The 12013-nt window shown below is 39.1% G+C and overlaps 1 protein-coding gene across 3 annotated transcripts in view; it reads left to right on the top strand.

Annotated features, from left to right (window-relative positions):
- Positions 1-12013, top strand: part of GRIA3 (glutamate ionotropic receptor AMPA type subunit 3) — a 145782-nt gene that overhangs the window by 80540 nt on the left and 53229 nt on the right. For all 3 annotated transcript variants that reach the window (XM_058848113.1, XM_058848112.1, XM_058848115.1), the window contains exons 5-8: positions 1982-2035; positions 3499-3660; positions 7596-7763; positions 10987-11091. In XM_058848113.1, the coding sequence (XP_058704096.1) occupies positions 1982-2035; positions 3499-3660; positions 7596-7763; positions 10987-11091 (489 nt within the window). The remainder of the gene's footprint in view (positions 1-1981; positions 2036-3498; positions 3661-7595; positions 7764-10986; positions 11092-12013) is intronic.

Genomic DNA, 12013 nt, shown 5'->3' with positions numbered 1-12013 from the left:
TGTAGCACGTTGGACCTCTCAAAGCTTTAATAAACAGAGTCATTTTGAAGACATGACAACAGATGAGACAAAACTTGAGTCTGATCTATGCTAATGAGTCCTACATTTCCTGTTTGCAGTATTGCTCTTGATGCCTCTAGTAGTTCCATGTATGTTTTTCTTACATAGCCTGACTTCATCTGTAGTGATATTTTTCTCTTAAACACATTTCTGAATAGAAATGTAAAAGCTTTCTTATTTGTTGTTAAGGTTAAAATCACAATTGTTGTTCTTAAATAATTATTTTGCCTCTAAGGTGAACCTGCCTTTAAGGTGAAATTGAAACATACAGGGAGTTCAGTATGCGAATAGCATGCACACCAGATGATCTGAAGGAAGCCTGCATATTTCCACAGAAAACAAATGTGAACGTAGGAAAGCAGATGCTTTCTACCAACAGAGTGTACATACAGTTCTCAAGAGGACGTGAACAATTTATTTTCAGGCTGCTGGAAGTACACAAATTCCTACAGAATTAAATGTGAATTTAAAAGAAGTGGCATGTATTAAGGACAATACTACCCAAAGAGGCAATTGGGAACTTAATAATTTAATCAAGAACGTGAGCAGGCTTAGCAGTATATCTAAAGTCAGTGACTCAAATGTAGTCTGTTTTTAACGAAGATGTAAGTGGTTATGTTGTCTTTTAAAGTGCAGCATTTGGAATATTTTTCTGTGATCATGGAGTACATTTGTATGGTTATGTATAGATTCTCAGATGATTCTCCATTAAGCATCATCTGTTTGCTTGAGCTGCTTGTAGGACATATGCTATGATAATACTTGTGTGTATTACCAGCATTGTGTGCTGTTTTTAACCCAGCAAGCCTGGGTAGAATGGATTATGTCCTGAATCCATGCAATCACCACAATTACAAATTAAATTCTTGCTGGTGGATGTTGTTCCATTTGATGGCTATGGGACTGGATGGGTGTTTGTGAGATTATAATCTGAAGGAGAGGGCACAGTTTTGCACAAGTGGCTCTCCTGGTGAGCCAGCTGCCAACTGTGTAGACATGGGAAGCATGTGTTTTCCTTCCTTATGCAAAAGTGCAGCATTCCTGGAGTGGCAGGGAGCACACAGGATGGCAGAGTTCAGGCTTGCCAGACAGTGCTGCCTCCACTGTTCCCCATTACCATCAGAGAATCCAGCTGCTGAGTTCATCCTGCTGCCCTTTTGTCTCTTAGCAATTCCATTTAATGACTGTTTGTACAGAGAGATGCCCATGTGAGGTCAGCGAGGCAGGAGATGTTGCTTAGTGGAATGCGCAGCATAATATTTAGTTGCAATTTTGACAAAACATTGTAAGGTCAGATGTATCCATTTAGATGCACTGGAAATAACAAGTTTTCAGGCCTTTTGAAACCTGTCAAAAGGCAATAAAGGTCACTGCTTATAACTTTGGGAATTTAACTTTAGACATTCATACATGAAAAGGCTTGGCCAGGCCAGGTAGGGAATTCCCTGGACAACTTGGAGCCTACCCAGCCCTTCTGTGCTGGTACAGGTTAATAAACACAGCGAGTGGCTGGACTGTCTCCTGCACCTCTCCTACGTTCCACAAACAAGGAACGAAGTAAATGAGAGTTTACATTGGATACAGTGTTACCTCATTTCAGAGCAGAAATTCTTGAATGGGTAACTAAAATTAACCTGGTCAGCAGGGTGGTCACTGTGACCACAAGAGTGAATTTGCCAGGTAAGGTCATCTCTGCAAGCAGAGTCTTCTCAGCCTCATGAGTTACTCTTTGTTGTACTCTGCCCATGTGTTTGAAAAACACAAATGACTGCATCTTGTCTGTAACGACACAGATCTGGAATTTTCATGCTGCCCATGGATTCAACGTGGAAGATTATCAAAATGTTCATTCTCTGTCTCTTTTCCACTAGTTAAGAGTCATCTTACAACTGAATAATATGCAATGTTTTTCTCCACACAGGTTGTAGTCCTCGGCAAACATTCTAGAGGCTATCACTACATGTTAGCTAACCTGGTAAGAATTTTTCTTCATGGAAAGTATACATTTTACATTTTAGCTACATTTTAGAGGGTAAAATATTCTGTTCAGGTTGTGGAAACTTTAATCAGGAAGTGGAAATGCATGGATGAGTACTTGGATTTTGAGAAATTACATCAGTAAATACTATAACTGGTATGTCATCTCTACTCAGTTTCTTTTGTCAGAAAACATCAATTCCTCTACTAATTTTAAAGTAATAATTTAATTATATATTTTCCAGTAATTTCTATCCTCATAAATGAGATACTTGTGACTGTGATTTCCTATATAACATATTTTGAATTTAAACATGCCAGGAAAAGTAATTGTAGCATATTTCTGTATAAGTGGTAAAAAGCTGCAAATTAGAATAATTCTATGAAGTAAATCACCAAAACTGTTTACCTTTCCTTTTGTATTTCAGAGTGTAGGGTTGTGCCTGTGTATGTGCTGACCTACCAGGAAGAGGCCATGCATTTCTGTTTGTATCAGAGCATCTTTTGTAGAGTAGGATTGACTTTCAGGATGTTTGTCATGATTTTGAAGCACCATCTACTTAAGCTCCTTATAAAAAGTCTTGTATTGTAATTAGTTTTGCAGGAATACTCATTTTCAGGTTCTATGTCTACTGTGAGTAGAAAAATGTGAGTTTTTCCAAAACTCTTACTTTCTGGTTGGCAATCCTAATACTCAAAGATTCTCTGTTATCCATGTTTTGGTGTGATTAAAGCAGGAAAGACAAATTTTTAAATACTCTTATTTAGTATAAGTACTGTATGACTTTAAGATGCATCGTTTTGCATTATAAGAAGCAGTCATGATCTCACTGATTAGCTCGTGCATAGAAATACAGAGGTTCTTATTCTGGGTTGCCTTTTAGTTTGTGTAACCATTGACATTCAGATCAACATGACTGCAATCAAGTCATACTAATCAAAAAGACTCCAATTTACTGCCTCAGGTATAAATAACAACAGAGTGGGAGAGAATCATCCCATTCTGCTTGCACGTGACATGCTGAGTGATGCTGTGATGGAGAACTGCCTAGCAAGAGATTGAGTGGTTTTCTTCCCCAGCCCTGAACCTCTGTGTTCTCTTTGCTATACAGATGAGATTTTAGGTCCTTGACCAGTTTTCACCATGATTAGGACAAAAGAGGAAACGGTACTTCAAGTTTCCCTGCTATTTTCTTTCTGAATGGCAAATACTACCAACCACATTGCCACAACCCAAAAGGGAAGTTTTCTATTGAAAAGAACAAGATGTTTTAAATTCTATTCTATGCCAATACCAAAATCCTAATTGTGATAGCAGTTGTCTCTTTGATTGAACATTTTCAGCTAACAAGAGGGACATTAAGTGGTGTCTTTTGTGCTGCACTTGTAGCAGGTAAAACTGAGCCAGAGGAAAGTGGCTTTGGATGACAATGATTTTTTTTTCTATGTGTGTCCTCCCAGGGTTTCACAGACATTGTTCTGGAGAGAGTAATGCATGGAGGTGCCAACATTACTGGATTCCAGATTGTTAATAATGAAAACCCAATGGTACAACAGTTTCTACAGCGTTGGATGAGGCTTGATGAAAGGGAATTCCCTGAAGCCAAAAACTCACCATTAAAGGTATTTATTTTAACTTGTCAGTGATGGACATTATATGCTTTTAACAATTCTTTGGGGGGTTTTAACCTCAGATACATGTGCATGAGTGTGATACACATCCCTGATGAGAATATGTTGCAACATTCACTGTCCTTCCAGAAGAAAGAAGCAGAGGCTGTTATAGGTGCTGACCATGGTGGGAGCTCCTCAGAAGCAAAGGCTTGGTCTTGCAAATCCTGTCACTGTGCAGTGGATATAAAAACATCTAACATGAAGATCTTGAATTAGTCTAGGGCTGGATATGGGGACTAGTTAGGTTAGGTTTTAGATGCAAAATGTGGATTACTAGTTCATTTTAATGGTAATAGAGAATTTCACATGCAAAATGAAGTAGCTCTGGATTCTCTAAGGAGCCACTGCCACTTCCCAGTTACTGCTGGCAGTTACCCTCATAATCTAACCCTCTGTTCTGCACCACTGTCCTTTATTTAAACAGTCTGGCTATTATAATTGAAACCAATAAAATTTTTCAAATTTTTTTTGGATAGAAGTCCCAGGTTCACCAAAACTGTCACAGATTAAATGAAGTGAATGCACCTGTTATTAGGAAACTTGCAACCTGTTACTGTCTCACCCAGATATTTTTCTGCCTCAGCATCTCTATCATAGAGGGAGATGCTATTCACTGTCCAGTGAAGGAGTGCATCAGGGAATCTCTGTCCAGGCACAGAAGTCGTAAAATCTTCTAGGACTACTGCATATTAATAATATTCCTATTACATTCCTGTTTTGGTAAGATCTGTTCTTTTTCACTGCTATCCATAGTTGAATGAAATCTGGGTATGGTAATAACAGACTCGTTTCTCAGAGCAATGAAACCTAAAAACTACTGCCCTGATGAGACAATTCACGTTTTTCATGTTTGATTTGGGAAGGACACATGCAAAAGGGAGCTGGGGTTGTTTAGTCTGGAGCAAAGGAGTCTCAGATGTGACCTTATCACTCTCTACAACTCCCTGAAAGGAGGTTGTAGCCAGGCGGGGCTTGATCTCTTTCACCAGGCAGCAACTGACAGAACGAGAGGACAGTCTCAAGCTGTGACAGGAGAAATGTAGATTGGATATTATTTACAGAAAGACTGATAAACTAATGGAATTATCTGCCTGGGGAGGTGGTGGAGTCACAATCCCTGGATGTGTTTAAAAAAAGACTGGAGATGGCACTTGGTGCCATGATCTAGTTGAGGTGTTAGGGCATGGGTTTGTCTCGATAATCTTGAAGGTCTCTTCCAACCTAGTCATTCTGTGAATTCTGTGAAATTGATGGAACAGATTTGGAATTCAAAATTACTTGGATAAACTGGAATAATGTCTCGATATGAGTAAGACAAAATTCAGGAAAGCATTAAAATACTAGATAGGAAGGAAAAATCTAGTCTGGTTCCATGCATAGGGGGCACCAGGGTAGGCAGTAGCACTGTGCTGGGCTACAGACAGAATAGAAGCCACTTACAAGGGTCTGCTTTTCCTAGCAGTGCCATTCACAAATGACTGGTGCCATTTGGAGAGATACTTTTCCATCCCTGGGATCATGTCATTTCTGTGAGGGAGGAAAATTTCCTTAATCCCATGCCGTCCCACAGCCTTGCTGGCATTTCAGAGGAAGCAGAGAAAGGCAAACAGAGGCCCACAGAAACATGATTAGTGTATTGTTGCCTGGATTAGGACTTAGTCCTGCTTTCTAAAGCTTTCTAGCAGAGATGCAGAAGTGAAGATAAGTATCATACTAATTTTAAAAGCTCTGAAATATACAAAGTTAACCTGAGATGATATTATTCCACTTGAAAGCAATTTACCTTGAGGAAAAAATTATTCTCCCTCCTTAAAAAGAATCTTAAGTATATGGTAGAAACACAAAGATTACATTACCTTTCCACAAATGTACATCTCATTATAGAAATGTGCACAGTATTTGTCAATCAGACAAAAAGCATACTTAAAAATTGATGTACAATATTTTTGATTAGGAAATAAAATTGCCTAGAGATTAAAGTCCTGATGTTTAATTTATTCTGTATTTTATCAGCCTTTCCCTTCTTTCTCTCTTTTTTCTCTTTGCATGCTCATGCATTTATAAGTAGAATTCAAATAAAGTAGAAAATTAGATAGCTCTCTTGGCATGACTTGGAAGGGACTGCATTAAGGTTACTGACAATTGACGCAGTCTGCTGAAAAAACTATCAATGTGTAAGTTTTATGTAGTGCTAGATTGGACAGCTATTAAAAGAGGTTTTTTTTTAATACAGGAACAAATACCTTAAAACTACTGTCCAGTTCTGTATTACTGTGTGGATTGTGATGTATAACCTTTAACTTTCTAAAAGAGGAGAGAGTGATTATTGCAAAGCATCACAGGGAGAGGTAAAGGTGGGTAAGATAAGAAGAGTGCTGGACATTCAGAGCAGGAACCACCACCCACTCCCACTAAGTTTATAAGCTGCTATCATTTAAAGCTCAGTGAGATGTGTCCGCTCTTTAACCTTCTTCACAGCCCTGCCTTTGCACTCTTTTTTATCAGATGCAATTCTCTTGATCTGCACATGCAGACACACCTTGTTCTGTGCAAAGTTCCTATGGCTTGATATCAAACTGAAGAAATTGCAGTAAAATACTCAGTTTTAAAGAATGCAGGGCCTCCAATTGTGCTATCCTGCCCTACAGGATAGAATTAATTTCTGAATATAATTAATCTTATCTACAAAGAGAGTAGCTGAACAAGCACCTGAAACTTGGATTTCTGCCTTTATAACTCACACATGGGCAGCAGATCTTGTGGCCTGAATTCCAGCATGAGCTTCCTCAGGAGGCATGATCTCTATGGGAACATAGACAGCCAAAGAGGGGCCAGATACATGTTCCATTCTTCATTTCTTCCTTTGTTCTCTTAAAAATGATGTGGAGTTATTGAGGATCACTTACAAGGGACTTGAAATCTGCTCTTACAGACTGAGCATGTTCAATTTCTCCCAGTAGGTCCATGCTGAGAGGGTCTCCTTTACACAGACCCTGAAATTACAGGTGTGCTGTAATGCCAGTGGAACCCAGGGATGTCATATACAAAGCCCAGGCCACTCTAGGAGGGACTAACTTTCAGAAAACAGATACATGCAGAAAAAAATATAGAAAAACCCCTCTTCGATGCCATTTGCTAGGTGATACTACATTTATAGCATTGAGGGGGGGTGTCACCAGATAACATGCGATGAGCAGTAAATTAAGTTGACAGCAACAGGAACACGTAAGTTAAGTTTTCTGGGGGTTTTGTTCAAGAGCTGCTGCTACACAGAGCTTACCATCCTCTGCAGATTTATAATGGAGTAAGGGAAGGCAGATAGGGAATTAGCAAGGTGATGTAATGCTGAAAATGTATCTTCTGATTATTTGCTTGTATAGCTCTTTTCTAAGAAAAGTAATCTTATCTATTCCTTGCCACAGATGCTACCTAATCAGGATTGTGATCCAAACAGAAATGATTTATGTTAACTTCAAGTCAAAGCTCTCTTGGCAATCTTATTAAAAACAACAACAACAAAAAACCCTAAAGCAAAAACTCAAATGTAAGCTTCCCTTTGATATCAATATGGTCCAGCATGGAATTGCAGACTTTTATAGTAAGCTCATCTAGATGAGCAAGTTTCCAATTAAATTGAAATTTTGTGCAACTATGAACTGGTATTGTTATTTTGCTGCTATATGCAATATAGAATGAAAATATTTTTAATGTGCTAATTGAAATAGATGGAGTTGTTACAAAGCACCAGCTGAAAGACAGAGAGCAAGCAGAGGGGTCTGCAAGCACAATTCTTCTGTTCTAACAAAGAGGAGAACTTGATGTGATAACCTGAGGCAATTCTAAAATTGCAATTTGTCACCATATTTACTTTGTATCAATTGCAGTATACGTCTGCACTGACCCATGATGCAGTCCTGGTCATAGCAGAGGCTTTCCGGTACCTCCGAAGGCAGCGTGTTGATGTCTCCAGGAGAGGCAGTGCTGGAGACTGCCTGGCTAACCCTGCAGTGCCGTGGAGCCAAGGAATTGATATAGAAAGAGCACTTAAAATGGTAAGGGCAAAGATAACAGCTAAAGAGAAACAGCAGTAATTTTGTAGTGCTTGTGTCCTGCTTCTGTACTCACACAAGCAGCTGAAGGTTCTCAGGGGAAACAAAGTAAAAACAAAATTAATGATGAATTTCAAAGGATGGATAAAATATATTCAGTAGAGGACAAGACATAACATACTAGCTCTCAAAACTTGGGCCAAAGTCCTTCTGACACTGATTCAGTGGCTTCCTGATTGTCCTCACGAGAACACCTACAATCCCAGATCCCCTGTAACACCCCAGCTTCCCAGGAGAGTGAGCATGAGCCATTTTGCAGTCAAACGTGTATTGGGGGTTTCTAATGTCAGGCTGATCCTGCAAATGTGAGCAACAGAACTAGATTGGGTCTTCGGCACATGTGTTGTAATTCTCACAGGGATAGATATATTCATGAACTTAAATGCATGGGAGCAGTTTTGATAATTTGCCAGTAAAAAGTCAACTCAGCTTGGTTTAAAACAGTGGGGAAATTGTTGTTTGTCATAGCAGTACTCATAGATCTCTGCACCAGCCTGAACCTAGGAACAGTTTAGCCTCCAACCACTTCTAATTCCTGCCATAACTTTGCCCTCAGCCAGATTACCTTCTGCATAGCCAAATTTTTATTCCTAACACTAGTTATGGCATGGGATCCTACCTCACTTGTCTCTAATTTTATTGATTTTTAACTATTTTAAGTCTGCTATTTGTGTTAAAGCAAGTGACAGCAGGAAAAATTGGATAATGTTTTTGTAGATACAAAAGACAGGATTGCTTCTTTTAATCTGGCACAAATAACTCTCAAACCTGTTACCATTGATTATATTAATGCAGACATAGAACTGAAGTGAGTGAGATCAGAATTAAGCCTGTGTTAGGTGTAAACAAATCCTAGGTCAGTCTTCATATACTTAGCTTAATTCGTGCTTTTTCTCAGCTACCAAAATGGAAAGATTATATCAGAATATTACAATGAGTTGTGGATAGTTATAATCAGATTATATCACTCTTAAAACTGAGATGGTTTAGTCTCACATAAAAAAAGCGAGAACTCTTTTTTTTAAAAAAAAAAAAAAAATTTATTTTTATGCCATTTTTTACCTCCTAACGTATGCCCTAACTGCACATTCATTAGTGTAGCATTACACACTTTTGAAGAGAAATAACTTAATTCAGTCTTCACAATAGTTAAAGAATTTGTACTGTACTCATAAACAAGGTATTCATGTCAATAGAGAAAACCAACACTGCAATAGTATACTCCCTTATTTAGGAGAATTTATTTTAAAAACATATTGGAAAGATATAAAAAGGCACTATTGGCAAAAAAATGCAGTAGTTTGACTTCTAGCTGATTGTCTTGAACTCTTTTTAGCTATTCAGAGTAATGTGGATGAAGTTTATATACACCTCCAATGAGAGCTACCCAAGATCACACCACATGGCCTTCCACTACCCATCCTGTCTATCACCTTCTCTTCTTCTATTCAGACAATGATCTTGAATCTTTGCTCAGGAAAAAAACACCATTGATTTAATGATAATTTTTCCTCTCCACTCTGTAGCATCAACTCAGATAAGAATGCTTTTTCCAAGGTATCCTTGCTGTCCTGTGCCAGCAGAAGGTCCAGTGCCTCACTATAGCGATAGTTAGGCATTATTTGAAACTTCTTTCCAACAGCCTTGAAAATTTTGTTTCTGAAGCTGGTTCTAATACACCAGGTCAGTGGCAGACAGTTTACCTGAACATGTTTGGACACATAAACAGCGACTCTGCGATTGCCTCCACACGCTGCCACCAAGTGTTTGAGTCCTGGCAAGCCTTCCTGCCTCAGTGCAGCCAGGCACTCAGACACTTCTACAAAGTGCTGAGTTTCCCCACCAAAGAGAGAAAGAAATTAAATTGGAAGCCAAAAGGTGCACAGTCATGTCCAGTGCATGAAGCTTATATCTCAATGGGCATCAGGATGGAGCCAGTGTAACAAGCTCTGTGAGACACCCAGTTACTGCTGTGCTAAAGTAGCCAGACAGCTTCCAGTAAATGCCAAAGGCAGGCTCAGCAACTCACGTCTGGTTGCAACTTATGTGTCGACTACCCTACAAATACATTTGCGCAGTCCACAGTTGATAAGAGCTCCTGGGGTCAATTTGGTTTTCAAAGTGCAATTCATCTCTCTTGCTTTCTGGAGATAGGAAAACCTCAGATTTTTTCCAGTCCCCATAATCATAAAAACAATTTTAAAGAAGGTTTGAATCCACTTACCAATAGAAAGGAACTCCCTATATGTCAGTGTGAATAATAATAATCTGAGGATATTCAAATTTGAATGAATTTGAGGATAATTTGAGGTCCATGTAATTTTTGTTCTATATAGCCTTACACCTTATCTCTAAACAGTGAACAGCAGATCAGTCACCAGCCCTGAACAGTTTGCCTTTGACTAGTCTAGCATCACCTCTTCCTGTAACTTCTACAGTTTTTGCTAAATATTAAAGCTAATTTGCCCCTACTGAAGTTTGCAACTGTTACCTCTTCTGCCTGAGATGACAGCTTGTCAGAGTTGATAAGTGATAAATGAAAATACTTCATCCTTTCATAAAGGGAAATAAGAAAGGCGCTTTTTTTGAGGCGAAGTACTTTATACTTCCCTTTCAGATGATTCATGTGAGTAGGTAACGGTAATGATTTACTGTCTGTACACCCATCCATCCTGACTGAGACCAAAACTCCATAACCAGTAGAGGCAATTGTCTGTGCTCATTCAGAGAAGACATTTGTTCCTTTCTCCTACACTAGGACTGATCTTAAAATAAAGTACTTCCCAGAGTGAATGATATGCCATTCTGGTCTGTACTGCAGATCACTCTGTGCCATGTTGTGAGGAGTTTAACTGCACTAATTGTTGCTTGTGCCTCGCTGGTGCTCTGTTCTGTGCCAGTGAACCCAGCGTGACCAAGCATGGCAGAATCAGTCTTTCTTACATTTAACATATATGCAGGGCTAATTTCACTTAAATGCAGCTCACTCCGGCAGCAAGTCATCAACTGAGTGCTAACAAATACGTACAGCTGGAGCTCAGAGAATGGGCACTGAGGCTGTTTTGAACAGTACAACTGGCTGTGTCAGAAGCAGTGAAAGTCTCTTACATAGATAAAAAAGAAAGTGAATCTTTTATTAAAATATTTTTCTGTTTATACCCTCAAGGTGCAAGTTCAAGGAATGACAGGGAACATCCAGTTCGACACCTATGGTCGGAGAACAAATTACACAATTGATGTGTATGAAATGAAAGCTGCTGGATCACGGAAGGTGAGTTTCAAGACATGGATCCAGATTTCACACCTTCACAAATATTTATTCCATCAAACCAATTGAATTGAAAAATACCAGAGATGCAATGTAATAACAGGGTCCTGAGGAGTGCCCCCTTCATGCTGTCTTCCCTATCCCAGGAACCTTGTTATATTCAGTTCCTGGACTAAACCACTCACCCTGCTTAACATCTTCACTGGTTTCCATGTCAGCTTCAAACACAACATTTTCCTTTAAAACCCTTCTGGAGCTTTTTCACTGCCAAGTATGATACCTGCTGTCATAGTCCTGTGCTTAGTCCTATCTTCTAAATTCCTCTCCATCTTTCCTTCTATCTCCATATAAGGCTTTGGAGCCATAGTGAAGCTGGAACCAGTGAAACCTTGTAAAATTAAAAGAAAATAAGCTTGGTTTTAATTAAAATTTCATATTAATTCTCTTGTCTCCTAAATAAAATATAGATTGTAAGTGGAATAGTTTCCTAGATTGGTGTTATAAAAGAAGTTTAATGCAGATGTTCAAAAATAATTAGGTAGACAGGGTCACAAAAGTACTGAGAGAGGAATGTGTGTAGGTGAGTATCTTAAATCCCCTGATTTCACCTGGAGATGGGTTCTTAACCTGCTTGATCACCACTGAGACTCCTTAAACATTTCTGCACATTTGATAACTAAATACCTCTAAACATGGCCCAGTGTCTCAGGGAGGTGTACAATGCAGAGAACAGTGTTCGTCTGTGTTGCGCAGAAATACAAAAGCTTTTGTGATAGCCTAGTGATGCAGCCAAAGGTCAGCACAAGCCAGCTGATAAAGTCACCTCATGCTCACAGAGGGTTTTGTGTTCCATACTCAAGATAATGCAGCTGTGCCTGCATTGCTAATGTCTATGCATCTGCTCTAAAGCCAGCTCAGGTCTGCT

Source organism: Poecile atricapillus, chromosome 12 (genome assembly GCF_030490865.1).
Source record: "Poecile atricapillus isolate bPoeAtr1 chromosome 12, bPoeAtr1.hap1, whole genome shotgun sequence".
Classification (NCBI taxonomy): domain Eukaryota; kingdom Metazoa; phylum Chordata; class Aves; order Passeriformes; family Paridae; genus Poecile; species Poecile atricapillus.
The sequence above is the reverse complement of the archived record's forward strand: the minus strand, read 5'-3'. Positions and strand labels throughout refer to the sequence as shown.